Source organism: Acartia tonsa, chromosome 13 (genome assembly GCF_053477335.1).
Source record: "Acartia tonsa isolate MP-2025a chromosome 13, ASM5347733v1, whole genome shotgun sequence".
Lineage (NCBI taxonomy): Eukaryota > Metazoa > Arthropoda > Copepoda > Calanoida > Acartiidae > Acartia > Acartia tonsa.
This window is the reverse complement of record NC_137272.1, coordinates 3,525,116-3,541,769: the sequence shown is the minus strand read 5'-3', so window position 1 is coordinate 3,541,769 and position 16,654 is coordinate 3,525,116. Positions and strand designations below refer to the sequence as shown.

At 40.7% G+C, this 16,654-nt stretch overlaps 1 protein-coding gene across 2 annotated transcripts in view; it reads left to right on the top strand.

Moving 5' to 3' along the window:
• LOC145303693 (gamma-aminobutyric acid receptor subunit alpha-2-like) overlaps positions 1-15,973 on the top strand; it is a 64,993-nt gene extending 49,020 nt beyond the window's left edge. For both annotated transcript variants that reach the window (XM_080145295.1, XM_080145296.1), the window contains exons 16-18: positions 13,309-13,434; positions 13,847-13,922; positions 14,140-15,973. In XM_080145295.1, the coding sequence (XP_080001421.1) occupies positions 13,309-13,434; positions 13,847-13,922; positions 14,140-14,265 (328 nt within the window). In that variant the 3' untranslated portion in view covers positions 14,266-15,973. The remainder of the gene's footprint in view (positions 1-13,308; positions 13,435-13,846; positions 13,923-14,139) is intronic.
• The last annotated feature ends 681 nt before the right edge of the window (positions 15,974-16,654 follow it).

Genomic DNA, 16,654 nt, shown 5'->3' with positions numbered 1-16,654 from the left:
TGACCCCCCCCCCTCTCCCTGCGTACAGAACAAAGAACCATATTTCATGCCTTCAATTATAATTTGAGACAAGTATTTCCACAGGATTTGAAATATTACCTCCTCTGCAACTTTGGGTTAGTCCCAATTGGAATTAGACATTTTTTCAGGTATAGAAGTGATAGGGTAATAGAAGAAATATTGTTACACTTCAAAAAAACTATATATAGGGTCTAAAAAATGACATCATACTGGCCTGCCATTGGTAATTTAGTTTGTATTTTTTCTAATTAGTTATTTGTATTGTTTAATGTCATATTTATATAGGCACAGAGAGCTGCTTACATTACTTTTTTATTCATTTTTTACATGGCAAAAAAATACAAGCCATTTAGTTTTTCCTTTCAGTTATCTTCGCGTAGGTCCCTGGATGGTTTTTGTCTATTTTTAAAAATCTAAGTCTTTAGGTGGTTAAAGATTTTTTTCTGCCCTCCCACATTTTTTTTACATAGTGCCTAGAGTAAAGTGGCAAAATAACCAATGATAGGCTAGTTTTACCATTGGTCAACTTTATTGTATGACGTTAATTTTTTTGTGCCACTTTACGCTGTCTCTAGGGAGGCAGCCGCTAGTTTTTCACGACTGGCCTTTTATTTAAACATTCATAATATTTAGTAAAGTAAAACATTATATTCTAGTTAATGTATAATTTTTTATTAGAAAATTAAAAGTTATTACAAATATCCTAGCTATATTTCACATTGAAAAATGGAATACCATATTGATGAAATATTGACTTATTTATTCCAATATTGTTATACATAAAAGTAACATGATATGTGGACAAATGATACAACTATTCATTTTTATCGACATATATTTATATGCACATCAACCATAGAAATATGATACATAATATATTATTATTATTATCGTATTTATGTCAATATAAGATTTGATTCCGAGTTTCTTTGAGATGGGATAGAATTAATCTTCAATCCATATTGTTACATGTGTTACTAGCGGCTTCACCTATAGCATCTAGGGGTTTTATATTTGATAGGGAAAGTAGGAGACTGACAAATAGCCTAAAACCATTCCTCACCTTACCAAGACTTATGTAGAGCTTCCCTAAAATATAATAATTAGTTCAGTTGTTATATAAATTTGCTTTCAATTAGTCTAGTTCTAATGTGTTGTAATTACTTAGCCAAGACTTAATTAATTATCTCATTCAAAGGTTTAAAATTATAAACTAAATACTAACTATAGTGTTCCTATAATTCAAATAAATTAGAGCATTTTTTTGTTTTATCTATATGGAAAGAATTAAGATGCTAGTTTGACTGTGTATTAGTTTATATGTCCATCTGTCTGTCTGTCTATTGTTTATTCTGGTTTAATCTGCCTCGACCCTTCTTGTTTCTATGGTAGTTTTAGTCTATTATTTACAAGTCATCGAGTGTTGGCTCTTACAAATTATCTATTTTGTTGTCTGGCCGTTTTGCTCATAGTTTGTAACCCATGAAATATTCAACATTTTAAAAGAATTTCTCGTATTCATTCGAATCCGGTGGATAGGAACCGGTTCTCATCCATACGAAAAAAACTATGTCTAGCATCGTATAATATCCAGCTTTCTACGAATATAAAAATGTACAATCATAAGATTAAAACCAGTCTTTTTAGCCGGTGCCTTCGGCACCTCGGGGCTAAAAAAACTAATTTTAGTCTCATAATTGTACATTCTATAAACGCGGAAAGCCATTTATAATACGATGTGAGAAATAACTATTCTTAATTAATCATAATTTGCATTATACACATTTTGTAAAATATAAATAATAGATCTATATAGTTAGACTGCCCCATAATTAGTCCTTTTAAAAAAGAAGAAAATTTTTACACGATATAAATAATTTACCCAAGCAGGCTTTATCCTAAGAAATGTGACTATTTTAGTTGACTCACACACTAGTAAAATGTAGGTTTTTTAGCCAAAAAGATGAATACTCAGGAAATTCGACCTGTTATCATTTATTTATACCTAAATAGAGAGCCCCACGTCTTTATTTAAATCATAAGTGCATAGCCTAATTTTTTTCATATTTTTTATATTTTATACCTAATAAAACCCTCTATTTTCCAAAAATCTAACATCATTTCAACAAGTTTTATTCATTTATTTTATATGAAGTTCTGTGGTAATACGACACCCATACGGACAGGCCCAATGCAGAGTTGCTTCGCTGTGACTTATGATAACAAACCCACCGCACTAATCCTATTATATCACTATCCATCTCATGACCGCTGTTAACCCCGCACCCGGCGGTCAAACTAAGCCTGCCTAAATGTGGGGAGGGGACTTGAACATGCAACTATCACGAGTCCATCATGCACTTATATAATCGGGAGGCACTGCCTCCCCTTTTACCACCGCTGCCCCCACAGCCTGTCTACCGTCGGGCGCTAAGCCCTAGCGCCCCACACCCCCTTCAAACCTAACTATTGTCATATTTTTGTTGTATATATATAGTAAACATAACTTGTAAATATTATTCAGTTTAAATATATAATTCTGTATGATTGAATCCTGCTTGTTTGTTTGGTAGAATACTTAAAGGCTAGGGCCCGTTGAATCCGAACTCGTTACCCCGTGGGCCGAGTACGCTCGGCTTACCAGAACTTGGTGTCAGCGTGTTTCAATCGAGCCTTACAGAACTAGCCTATTCTACCTCTGATTGGACCCTTTGGCAAGTAAGGGGACAATCAGCCGCCAACTGAGAAGCCAACTGACCCGTGAGACGGCCTTTTTAGGTCGAATTTCCATCATTTTGAACGCAATATGTGGGCCTCTGGCCTACGGCAAGCAGATTTAGCCTGCTAAAAGCGCCAGTTAAGACGCTTTGTCCGTGTCGTGTAGGAGTAGCGCTAGGTGCGCAGCCACGGCAACCGGATAATTTAGCTCAGACGGCTACAAAACTGAGTCTAAATTGGCAAGTGTAGCTGGGACAAGCCCCAGGACACCCAGGCCAAACCTACGAGACAGACAGCTGTGTGCTGGTCTCCCTAAGAAGGCAATGTGTGGCTGCGAAGCTTCAGCACACAAGTAAGCCCTACCACTGCGACGGATAGCAGATTTTGAGCCACAGGCACGGCAGGACGGGACATTCCCTGCCGCTGTCTCCCAGGATTCGAACCCGAGGCGCTGTAGGACGGGCCATTCCCTGCCGCCATTTGTCGGGATTCGAACCAGCGGCGCTGTAGGACGGGTCATTCCCTACCGCCGTCACCCCTCTGAACCTTGCAGGACGGACATTCCCTGCTGCCAGTGCTTCCAGAATCACACCTAGAGCTCCTAGTGATAACAACACATCATTGTGTATAAAAAGTCAACCAAGTGATAAAAATAAATATAAAATTGTTGACCAAGTGATAATTAATAAGCTCTAGTGATTCGAAGCTACAGTCTAAGCCACCATGGTAAGCGATACCACCATAGCTGCGGTGCGGCCACCACCAAAGTTTCTGCCAACCCCAGCCGAACGAGAGGCCCCCTTGTCTCAAGGGCAGGACCTCCACTTCCCCTGCCATATCAGGGTGAGGTTTCCTACTCCTGACCCTGCCCAGCATGTACAGGTTGATGCCATGGTTGATTCTGGCAACCGTGTACCAGGGTCCGCTGTAATTTCTGAGCACCTCATGCACGCGATGGGCGTGCAACGCATGTTGATTCCGGACAACACCCAGATCCTGACTGCTAATGAGGAAGGCCAGCCCCTCCAGGTAATTGGAAAATTAAAAGAGTTATATATGGCAGTTTCACACACTCTTATACTCCATCTATACCACGTGACTGTGGTCCGAAACCTCTCCCACCCTCTGAACTTGGGTGGGTATTTTCTCAAGGAGTTCGGAACTAGGCTCTGTTTCGACATGCAACCACCTTGCTTGTGGGCGCGTGGGGAGTTTATCCCACTCCGTGGCGTCCCCATTGACCGGGAGACAGCCGAGAGAGAGCTAAGCTATGAGGGGCCTCTGCCAGCCCCCCTGCCTGAGCAGCCGCGTGTGGTTGAGAAAGGCACACACTGGGTGGACGCTGAGCTCAACGCACACAAGGGCGCTAACCTGCTAGCCATGGGGTTGCCCCCAGTGCCCAAGGTGCCAAGGGAGAGCCTGCCAACAACGTTTCCTGAGATTGCCAGCCCTCCAGAACCCATCTTCTCTTCCGACATTTTTATCAACGGCCAGCCGTGTCCACCTGGCCCCCTCTACCTGGGACCTCCAGCCAGTCCACCAGCCAAGCCCGAGTCCAGACCCGTCAAGTCGCGGTCTGATGTACCCGGAGCCACACTCAACTCTCAGGCCCCAGCCTCTCCCGGCGCCGTGCCCGTCAAGTCGCGGCCGGACGCCCACGGAGCCAAAGCTGGACCCAGCATTTTGGCCTCTCCCAGCGCCGAGCCCGTCAAATCGTGGCCGGACGCCCCCGGAGCCAAGCCTGGCTCCGACACGTCAGCCTCTCCAGAAGCCGAGCCCGTCAAGTCGCGGCCGGTGGGTCCCGGAGCCAAGGCTGACCCCTCACCAGCCACGTATAGGCTGAGCGCTGTCACTCCAACTGACGGTCAACCACCCCAGCTCCGCACAGCCAAGCGGGTGGTCCTGCCTGGCCGCGGGGTTATGGCAGTCCCTGTTGAGCTAGTAGGCCATCGCACCAAGGATGCCATTCAACTAGCTGCCCCAGAACAGAGGTTTGGGGAGGACCTTGTTATTCCAGAGGGCCTGTATGCCCACAGGCCTGGCTCTGCCACTGTGTTTAGAGTACTGGTGGTCAATGAGGGGGAGGTGCCCCTCTTGCTGGATGCTGGCCTCCCAGTGGCAGGGGAGCTGGTCAAACCTGACATTCTGGAAGTTTCTGATACGCCTCCCCCGCGTCTCCATTCGGTCCAAGAACCTGCTGAGCCTATAGACATGCAAGAGTTGTGGGAGGCCTTGGAGATGGAAGACAATGAGTTCCTACGCAAGGACCCCTTGCTCAAGAAGGAGGTCTGGACTACGTTGTCAGAGTACAGGGACGTCTTCTCTAATTCTACCCCCGGCTGCACAGATGTGGTTGAATTGCAGCTGCGCCTCAAGCCAGGGACCCAGCCGATCCGCCAGAGATTTAGGGATCTGAACCCGCGGCAAGAGGCTGAACTGGAGAAACAACTGGACACTTGGCTGCAGGAAGGAGTCATAGAGCCGTCGGACTCCGCCTGGAGCAGCCCCCTGGTGCCCATCAAGAAGAAGGACGGGAGCACCCGCTGGGCCGTCGACTACAGGGCCCTCAACAAGTGTCTGGAGCTGGACAGCTACCCCCTGCCTAGGATCCAGCAATTGGTGGAACGAGCTGGCGGGCACCGTGTCTACAGTGCTCTAGACGCGGTGGCCGCATACTACACCATCCGTGTGTCTGAGGATAGCCGGCCCTGCACCGCCTTCACCACCCCCAGGGGCTTGTATCAATGGAAAAGGATGCCCTTTGGCCTGGCTACGGCACCGTCTGTCTATTCCAGGTTTATTGCAGGGGTCCTAAACCCACTAGGCACAGCCAACCTCCAGTCATACCTTGACGACGTCCTGACCTTCCACCAGGATACCTGGGCCCACCTGGCCAGGCTCCGAGAGGTCTTGGAAGCCCACCGCAGGGGAGGGATCCGCCTCAAGCCAGCCAAGACCAAGTTGTTCCGGTCCAAGGTGGATTATCTGGGTCACACCCTCAGCCGAGAGGGGATAGCCATGCAAGAGGACTATATTGACCGCATCTTGGACTGGCCAGCCCCTAGCACCCCCAAGGATTTGCTGGCGTTGCTGGGCTTCTTTGGATACTACCGCCTGTTCATCCCAGAGTATGCAGACCTCACCTACGAGATGAATCGGCAGAAGACGGCCAAGGCCCTAACCTGGACGCCTGAGATGGAAGCCCAGCTGCTGCAACTCAAGGACAAGTTCCGACAGGCCCCCATCCGAGCGCCGCCCAGGTTTGATTTACCAGCAGTGTTCCAGCTCACCACAGATTTCAGCAGCCGCGCCATCTCTGCCATACTGAGTCAATGCCAAGAGGGCAAGGAGAGGCTGATTGCCGCCGTGGGGCGCAAGACAACCGACCCTGAGACGCGCTACCCGTCCTGGAAGGGAGAGATGGCCGCCATTATCTATGGGATCCGAAAATTCCACGGCATCTTGTCCTACCGCAGCTTCCAGATCAACACTGATTCCTCTGCCCTGCTACAAATGAAATCACTGAACACATCCACAGGGATGGTGGCCCGCTGGCAGGAGGAGCTAGCGGCCTTAGACTTTACCGTCTGCCACAGGCCTGGCACCCAGAATACCAACGCCGACGCCCTCAGCCGCCGGGAAGATGCCAACATGCCAACGGCTAGCGCCGAAGAATTAGCAGAGCAGGCTGAGTATATCCACAACCTGGCCCAGCTAGGGGAGCCCGCAGCTAGCCGGCCTCCTGCCGCCCGACTGGATTCAGCTAGAGTATTGGAAGCCCAGACACAGGACCCCCTCCTGCTCCGTGTCCGCCAATGGGTGGCTGATGGCAAGGCCCCAACCAAGGCTGAGCTGCGTGGCAAGGAACGAGACGAGCAGCAGTACGCCAGCCGCTTCTCAGCCCTGGGCCTTGACGAGCATGGCTGCCTCACCACCACTGACCAGACTCTGACGGGAGAGAGGACAAGATACCTGCTGCCTTCGGCCCTCCAGCAGGATGCGTTCTTTCTAGCCCATGGGACCCCCATGGCTGGGCACTTTGGGATGGACGCAACTATCGCCCGCGTTGCCATGCACTTCTGGTGGCCCAACCTAGCCCGTGACGTCCGCCTGATGGTACAAACCTGCCCTGAGTGTGTCCAGAAAGTTACCAAGGAGAGGCTGAAGCAGGGGATCCACGTGCCCTCCCGCCAGGGGTATCCACAGCAAGTCCTATTCATCGACCTGGTGGGGCCACTGCCAGAGACTCCAGCTGGGAACCGCTACATCCTCACCTGCCAAGATGGATTTAGCCGGTTTGTCAGCCTCTACGCCATCCCCAACAAGCGCACCCTCACGGTGGCTGAAGCCCTGTTGCACCGCCACCTGGCCACGTTCGGATGCCCCCTGAAGATCCATTCCGACAATGGAATGGAATTTACCGGCCAGGTATTCCAGGAACTGGCCTCCCGGCTTGAGATTGGCCTGACACATCCACCACCCTACAATCCGCAGTCCAACCGAGTGGAGAGGTTTCATAGGACGCTCAACACAGGCATGCGCCTGTTCCTAGACAGAGACGATAACAACTGGGAGCCCCACCTGCCTGCCATCGCCTTTGCCTACAACACCAAGGCCTGTAGGTCCACTGGTGTGACCCCGTTCCTGGCCTTCTTTGGGAGAGAGGCCAAACTTCCGGTGGACATGGTGCTACGGCTGCCAGAGACCGAATATGCTTCAGTTCCAGCCAACGTCCAAGCTCTGTTGCAGCGCTACTATGCAGTTTATGATGCCATCCAGCAGAAGGAGGAGGGAGCCATCAGGAGGAGCGCGGCAGCTTACGAAGGCACGGCCAAGTATGAGGTTGGAGACTTGGTCTGGTACCTGGCCCCTCGCCTGGTGCCAGGAAAGGCAGCCAAGATTACCAAGAGATGGACTGGCCCCTGGAAAGTAGTGAGGAAAGCTACAGAAGTCCATTATTTCATCAAACCTGCCTCTCCAGTAGCCAGGATCTCAGAAGTTACCGCGCATGTAGGCCGACTGCGCAAATACACTGGAGATGTGACTGCCCACCAGATCCCAGAGGACATCCAAGTTGACGTGGACGGCGACGAGGATGCCACCGAGCTGCCAGTTGGAGCGGCGGCGCCCGCAGCTAGCAACCCAGGAGAGTTCCCAGTGCACCAGCCAGCCGCAGCCGCCCCACAGCCTAGCGGCCAAGATCGTGACCCAGTGGAGGAAAACCTGCAGGAGCAACCCAACGAACCACCGCCGCCGCCGCCTGCTCCAGAGCCACTCAGAGATGCTATCTGGAACCCTGACGCAGACATGGAGAACCTGCCAGCCAGCAGCGGACCTGTAGGAGAAGAGCCAGCCACTGCGATGGAAGAAGCCGCCCCAGAAGAAGAAGAAGAAGCCATGTGCCCCCTGCTGATGACAGCCATCCCCATCCGGGTAGGAGCTAGGAGGCCAAGCAACCTGAATCAAGCAGGCGCCCCCATGGAGTTCTATGCGCCCTTTGCCATCACCATTCCACCCTTAGGAACCACCAGAATCTGCCTAGGCCTCCGTGTCCAGTTACCAGCCGAGACAGAACTGATCCTGCAGACGAGGCAAAATTTCCAGCGGCGAGGCCTGGCCGTGGCCAACCCACGCCTAGAAGCCAACCAGGAGCTGACAATGCTGATCACCAATCACAGTCAGACCGAGCAACGAGTGTCCCGAGGAGCCTGTGTAGCCCGAGCTGTCCTCCATCGAGCTGTGCCCCAGGAACTGCCTGTCCGGCGCATGAGCCGGCTGTCGTATCCCCAGGTTCAAGGCCTGGTGTCTCAAGAGCCACGCAACCCTTGAAGGGGAGGTTGTGGTAATACGACACCCATACGGACAGGCCCAATGCAGAGTTGCTTCGCTGTGACTTATGATAACAAACCCACCGCACTAATCCTATTATATCACTATCCATCTCATGACCGCTGTTAACCCCGCACCCGGCGGTCAAACTAAGCCTGCCTAAATGTGGGGAGGGGACTTGAACATGCAACTATCACGAGTCCATCATGCACTTATATAATCGGGAGGCACTGCCTCCCCTTTTACCACCGCTGCCCCCACAGCCTGTCTACCGTTGGGCGCTAAGCCCTAGCGCCCCACACCCCCTTCAAACCTAACTATTGTCATATTTTTGTTGTATATATATAGTAAACATAACTTGTAAATATTATTCAGTTTAAATATATAATTCTGTATGATTGAATCCTGCTTGTTTGTTTGGTAGAATACTTAAAGGCTAGGGCCCGTTGAATCCGAACTCGTTACCCCGTGGGCCGAGTACGCTCGGCTTACCAGAGTTCTTTTAAATCCACAATAATATTTGTTTTGTATAGAAATACATTTAATAAACTAAGATGGCATTTAAAATTTTAAAAAAAATTTCAAAGTATATGAAGATTTCAACTAAATTATAAAAGCAATTCAGATCCTCATACTGGAATAGGTCACTAGGACAAACAAACATTAACACTTACAGAATAATCATAATATATATAAATGTCTAAAAGTTGAAACAAAATTGAGTAAATTTGTTGAAAATCTTGACGTAAGGACATTCTGGTAACAACATTACAGTTGCTACGGCTTCTAAGTTATACCTACCAAAGCTAAACTACTACAGGAATCACCATGGAAAGTTTGAAATCGATAAGACAATTCTAACATGTCTAAATTAACGGGAAAAAGCTCTGGACGGACCGACCCTAATTATAGAAAAGTTTCACTTTTAATAAACACATCACTTTAAATTTATAATTCATAATTACAAATATGTTTTACAATAATTACAAAGACAGGTTGGTTCCTTCAGATTTATAAAATCTAAGCCTTCCTTTGCACCAGATTTTACAAGCTTAATTTTCACTATATCTTGGCAATTCTTGTCTTCTTCAACAAGCTACACAAATTATTTTTCGAGCTTTTAAATGATCTATTGCAAAATATGGTAGTTTGATATTAATGAATCAATCACACAATCACAGTATGAATTTTATTACTAATAAGCTTCCCGGATTTTTCATTTTTTGACTCGTGGATTTTTTTTTTATAAATTACTTATGTTAAAAACATGAATTTATACCTTTTTCCAAGAAAAAAATATACTCAAGTTCGAATGCAGTTTATTTTTTAGGCTATGCACTTATGATTTAAACAAAGACGTGGGGCCCTCTATATAGGTATAAATAATTGATATCAGGTCGAATTTCCAGAGTATTCTTCTTTTTGACTAAAAAACCTATATTTTACTAGTGCACAATAGACTAAAATGAAAAAAAAAATTCCTTTTTACCAAAATCTGTACGCTTTCTAACCAATAATATGGCCTGGTTGTTCCTTCATTCTTTTTATATTGGCGGATTTATATATATTTTTGGGGGGAAAATAGCACAATTTTATTATCCCAATTGTAAGGACATTTTTAAACTTTACTTCTAAATAAGTTTCTGAACTAAATTTTTGTTTTCTTAATTTAAAATTTTTGTTACCCTAATCCTCAACTTAAACAGAACTTTATGCCTGCCAGAATTTATAAGTATTTTAATATTAAGGATTCTCTTTATTTTTTCAAGACAATTGATTATAGTTATTTATCGCATCGTATCATAGACAGTTTTTCGTGGATATTAAAGTAATTAAAGTATAAAAGATTAAAACTGGAATAAACTTTATGATTTTAATTTTCGTGGAAAAATGTATTAAAAATACGATGCTATACATGATTTTTTAGTATGTCTGAAATTAATCGGTCTTGAAGCTATACTGGACATCCAAAATTAGGTTAAATCTATTGATGATTCCTTTAGATTTTTGATTATACTTTACTTTAATATTAACTAAAAAAAACTCTTTTAGGCCTAATAGTCTTGAATAAAACTTCACTACTTTTTATATATTTTTATTATTAGCAAAGCTACTCTATGATTTGAAATGTCCGTTTGTATGTATGTCTGAAACGTTTTGAGGGAAACGTGAGTTCCTAAAACTTCTTGTCAACATTTCCATTAAAATGGAGCATTATTAAGTATAAAACATCCTTAGCGGTCGGACTGTTTTAAAGCAGCTTTTTATCCGCTTTTCTTTTCACAACTGATTTTCTCGGCTCCTGTAAAAGATAGAAGGCTGAAAAATCTTTTCACTATTCCGATAAATATGGAGCATAAGTATAAAACATCCATAGCGGTCGGACTAGCGTTTTAGTCGCATTTATTTTTAAACTTTCAAATTGATAACCTTTTTTTAAGTTTCGTGATTTAAAGTTTTTGCATATTATCTCTTTTTCTTTTCTTTGTTATAATAACAGATAATCTGCTCTATAACTCACTTTGTCCGTTTGTCTATTTCACAATAGATTTTGTGCTTTGCTGCTTATGGATGTTGTCATCCATGTTTGTATAATATTTAGTATATAACAGTTTATTATGGAAATTATAATGTTTGTATATGTTTTCTTCAAAACTTAAACATCCGGAAAAATCTTATTTTTTCCTATTAGAGGTAATTTACTTTACCCCATCTAGAGAGGGACTTAATAACAGCATTTTAAAACGTATTTACACCCAGGGATCTAAAGGGATAAGACAATGTTTGATAAATTGTTTACATCCCCAATGATGACAATCTTTTCAAAATATATATCTGATTTTACTATAAATATATGAAATATGGTTAATTTTGTGCAGGTTGACAAGGATTAGATGTGATTTAATCGAAATATATTCCTACAAATTGAGCTGTGTGTTTTTCCTTGGATAGTCTCTTTTCAACATCGCTGCCGTGTATTATTCCGATGACAATTCAGTAGAGTAAAATTAGTGGTTAAAATGTTTGAACATTTAACTTAATAAACCAACCAATCAAAATTCAGTGAAAATTTCCTAAAGTTGTTAAGCCAACGAATATAAAAAAAACATTATGATAAAACTTTGGTGACTAGTGTAATATAACACCCCATTGTCCCCTCTCTTTCTGATTTACACCCCCTTATTCTTCAGTAAGATCAATCTTTGGCCTTAGTCCTATAAGTAAAGCCCAGACGTGATTTAATAAAGATTGCAGGCTACATTTCTTTTACATTTGTTTGACCGAAAAATTGAGTGCAAAATTGTTTTTTTCTTGTGAAATTTTTATCCCTCCCCCCATACTTCAAGTAAATTAAATCTTATATTTGAAGGAATATATGGGGGGCGGGGGGTTGTTAATGCTCTAAAGGCAAACTATTGGATTCTTTCAAACATCCTCTTTTAAACAACTTTTTGCAAAAAAAATTATACTTTGTTTAGTTTAAGATGATTGAGCTAACCTTTTCAAATTTAAATAACTTTATAATTCATAACATAAATTGCAAAAACAAAGAACAAAAAACAAGAACGATAACATCTTTAAGTAGTACATAAATATCATGGACGGACAAAATGAGTTATGTAACAGATACTCAGTGGTCATGGAAATATTAACAAGAAACTTTTCTAAATATCTAAAAACATTTCAAAGAGAGGGTTTAAATGTAATTTTAAACGTCATCATTGGAATAAATATCTTTTATTCTTGATTGTCCTATGTGTATTCGTTAACCCTTACAGATCGGGGGGGGGGGGGGGGCTCCAAGAGCTCCCCCCCCCTCTCTAGTTTTTTCAATCTCATTTTTTTTGTAGGTAAGATGGAGTGCTGTGACTTCATGACTTTTTAAGTTTAGTAATTATACGTCGGCAAGAGTTGATTTTATTAGGATATCTGGTCTGTGTCGGTCGTGGTGTCCGGTTAAAGTCGGTTGGGTAGCACAAAAATTAGAAAAAAAATTCTAAATAAATCTTAATTTCTACATTATGACTTTTGTGTATAAGGAGAAACGTAAAATTTTTTGGTGAATACTTAGATATCAATGACCTTCTGAGAAAAGTTGTGTTATGCCCGTTTGACCGCTCTCTGACCGACTTTATGGCCGATTTTTGTCCGGCTTTTACTACAGACATATATCATGAATATCGTGGCTTCTATTACAGCTAGAGACCTATAATTTTTTTTGGTAAATCCTTGAGCAACATCAAACTGATAAAAATATTAATTGGCGCCGCCAACCGCCGTTTTACCGCCGTGACGGCCGAAAATGGCGGTTTCCGTTATTTGCCGTTTTTCGGCGATGATCAGAAAAAGTAATTTTTTTGTTATGAAAAATTTTAGTTCGTCCTAAAATTTGGTCAACCTAGCTGCAAAATTGGCCGCTCTACAGCTGTTTTAAAATTTAGCGGCTGGCCGCTAAAAAGCGGCTAAGGAGCGGCCTGGCCGCTATGACTAGAAAAAGTAATTTTCTCTAAAAATACACATGAACCACCAGAAAAAAAGTTTACGTCTTTATCTGTAACAGGAGCCGAGATAGAGGGGGGGGGGGGCTCTTGGAGCCCCCCCCCCGATCTATTAAGGTGGGAATTGGGGCCCGAGCTGTAAGGGTTAAGATTCCATAGGAATAGTGACAATGACATTGTTAAATACTCAAATATGTAGCTTTTTTTCAATTTGGTTGGATTCATAGTCTTTTTTTTTCAGATCCAATGCGCCGTCAGCTGCTTCATCGAGGTTGAATGCTATTGATCAGTTTATCATGACCTGTATCTTCAGCATCTTCAGTGCTATCATTGAATATGCTTGTGTTCTATCTATCATTACTATTAGGTAGGGAATTGAAAGTTTGATTATTATATGTATATTACTATCAAAAACAAAACATAAAAATGTTTTTAAAAATATTGCCTGTGTGTCTGTAAAATATCTTGGCTATTTTTCTTTGAATGTTCTAATTTGATTTGCAAACTATATTAGACAATAATTGCAATTATCCTTTAGTGTGGTTAGTTGTATGCCAAAGTAGTAGGATGTCTGTGCGTCTGTCCTTTTTGTCTATTATTGTTATTTATGTTTTTATTTTTGAAATAGTTCTAGCTAAAAGTATTATACATGTCTGCCTATTTTAAGTTTTTGGTATCTTAACCATTTTTTTTATTTTATGCATTAATTAGCCCAAAATCTAACTACTTTTGTAACTAACAGACCAAATAAACATCTTAATAATGTTTTTTGTTTGCAGAGGAGAAACAAAACCAGGTGAGACGGTGTATACCTATGAAAATGGAGAAAATGGAAATGTTAAACCATCATTCAAGGTAACTTTTTTTTACAAATTACAAAACTAAATCCAAAAATAATGCAGCTACAAAAACATTAAAATTTCAATTGTTTGAATTATTGAATAATATGAAAATTAGAGAAAGATTACTTACTTGAGCCATCAAATGAGGAATGTAGTAAAGAAATGCTCATGTCATAATAAATCTTAACTGAAAAAAAAGACATTATTTATATTTTCATTTGTTATCTAAGGCCCGGTTGGCGTACCTTGCAGAACACCCAAGATGGATAGACTTGGTGAGCATAGTCATTTTCCCAAGCTTCTTTATCATCTTCAACCTCCACTACTGGTTCATTGCCAGCTATGACATGGGCTAGGCTACCAGAATTATTGAGGATTATGCTGTTTTAAATGATTACATTCCATCTTACCTACCCACATAGGTAGGTTTGATGATGTTTTTAAAATTGAGAACATTGAAAATTACATTGATAAAACTGTGAAGTTAAATTTAAATTTACTTTGAGTTTGTGAAAATTATAAAGCTCAAATTTTCTTTAAAAAACAACTATTATTTAATTTGCTACTACAATTGAAAATAAATCTATAATCAATTTTTTAGTTCAAACAGTCAAATATTTATGTTTTAAACTTTGTTAGTGATATTTTTTAAATTTATGAAATTTGAAAATTTGTTTCAATTTTTTTATTTTAAAAATGATTTTGACCATCATATTTTTTTTTTAAACCCAATGAACATATCTAAACATAAATGTAAATAAATATGTAGTGTAATGCTGTTAAAATTAAGATTTAAAGTAAATTATTTTTGACAAAAAATATTTTTTTTTCAATAGAATTTAAATCTTTGAAATGTAAAGGTGCATATACCTAATTTTCTTGAAAATGCTTTAAATTAGACATATTTTATTTAGAAAATTATAATGAAAAAAAAACAATAATCTATCATGCAGATATTTTATTGTACATCCAACCTAAAAATTGACAATCCAAGATGTTTGAACAAGATAGCAAACTTTTAAGCTTTATATTTAGATTATAAATAACATTTTTTAATGCAAAACCAGGTTTTTTGCTACAATAGTTTTAGCTAAATTATGCTTGTAAGTAATGTTTGCTATCTTGTATAAACACCGACAATCTAAAACTAAGATTGAACATAAAACAATCAAAATAGTTAGTTATATAAATTTCATGTATATGACACAATGTGCTATTATCTAAAGGAAGTTGAGTTTGAAATTCTATATTTTAGAAACAGAAAAGTATACAGTTTTATAGAAAAGTTTAGAGTTTTCTGTCTAAGAATACAGGTTTTCTTATTCCCGAAAGGGTGATAACTAACATAATTTTACATTTATTATTGTTCAATTCCCATTGTCAACTTCTTTAGTAATATAGCATAGAGTGATATGAAATCATAAGCAGGGTATCAGAAGTAGTGGATGCTCAATTGAAATGCTGCTAACAAAGTTTTTACAAAGGCACTACTTTTGAAATACCATGTTTATCCATGTTTTTCCTGTTGTAATGATGTACTACAGTTTTTGTCAACAGAGACCAATTAACTTTTCTTCTCTAATAATCAAAACCATACCAAAATGATGAAGTTATTTGGATCGTCATTCTTTAATCAAGGAAAAAAGACATTTTATCAAAATTTTCTTTAAATTTTTAAAAATTAACAACAGCTTAATTGCATTTTAACTAAAACTGTAAGACACACAAAAATTATGATTACATACTGTGTATTAAAAAATGTAAAATTATTGTGCATTGTACATTTTTTATGGGTGTAAAATGTTCTAAAAAGTTTGGATTTATAGCTATAAGTTGTGTGTGTGGGTTTCACACACTCAGGGATAAGGATATGCTCTGTGACGAAATAAGAATTATATTTTTTAATCCCAAACAATAGTTATTGAGGGAAAAAATCTAGTTTTGCTTCTTAATGCAAATAAAAAAAAACATTTTCCAATGGCCAAAAGAAAAGTATATATAACAATATAAAACAGAAATATTTTTAGAATGGCAATATATTTTTTTTCTTGTGCTATATCCTTATCCCTGAAATTTAAAGCTTCATACTTTAGTTGAGATAAAAAATGATAATTCTTGAAACTTTTTGTACGACACATAGAAATGATCTTAATTTATGTTAACATATACAAACATTATAGCACTTAAAATATACAAATAAATATACTACTTAAAATAAATATTTTTTGGCAAAAAATCTGCTCTATACTTAGGAAATTAAGATATTTAAAATGGCATATTGTTATGGTAAATATCAATATTTTTTAGTATTGTGTGCCATCACTTACATCAAATATTTAATATTGTCAAATCATCAGAAAATGGGGTATAGTCCCTTTCTTGGCAACGCCCTTTAAGGGGCGTTTCATTGTATTTTCTCAGTAGCTTTTCCTTTATTTCTAGCCCCTGAGAAACCTAACCCGAAATAACTTATATAAATTAATGTGAAAAAACGACGAAAAGCCGCTTAAGAGGCGTTGCCACGAAAGGGACTATACCCGAAAAATGCAACAAAAATGTAAAAAAAAACTGCATGCCTCTTTGTTTTAATTACCTTATAATTTAATTGCTATTGCGTTTTTTTGGTATTATAAAGTATTTTTAGGACATGATAATATGAGGAATTGATGACACATCTTTGAAAATTAGTAAAGGGAAGCAGGAAGGGAGGGGACATTGGGATGTTTATTAATTAGTCCCCAAAGT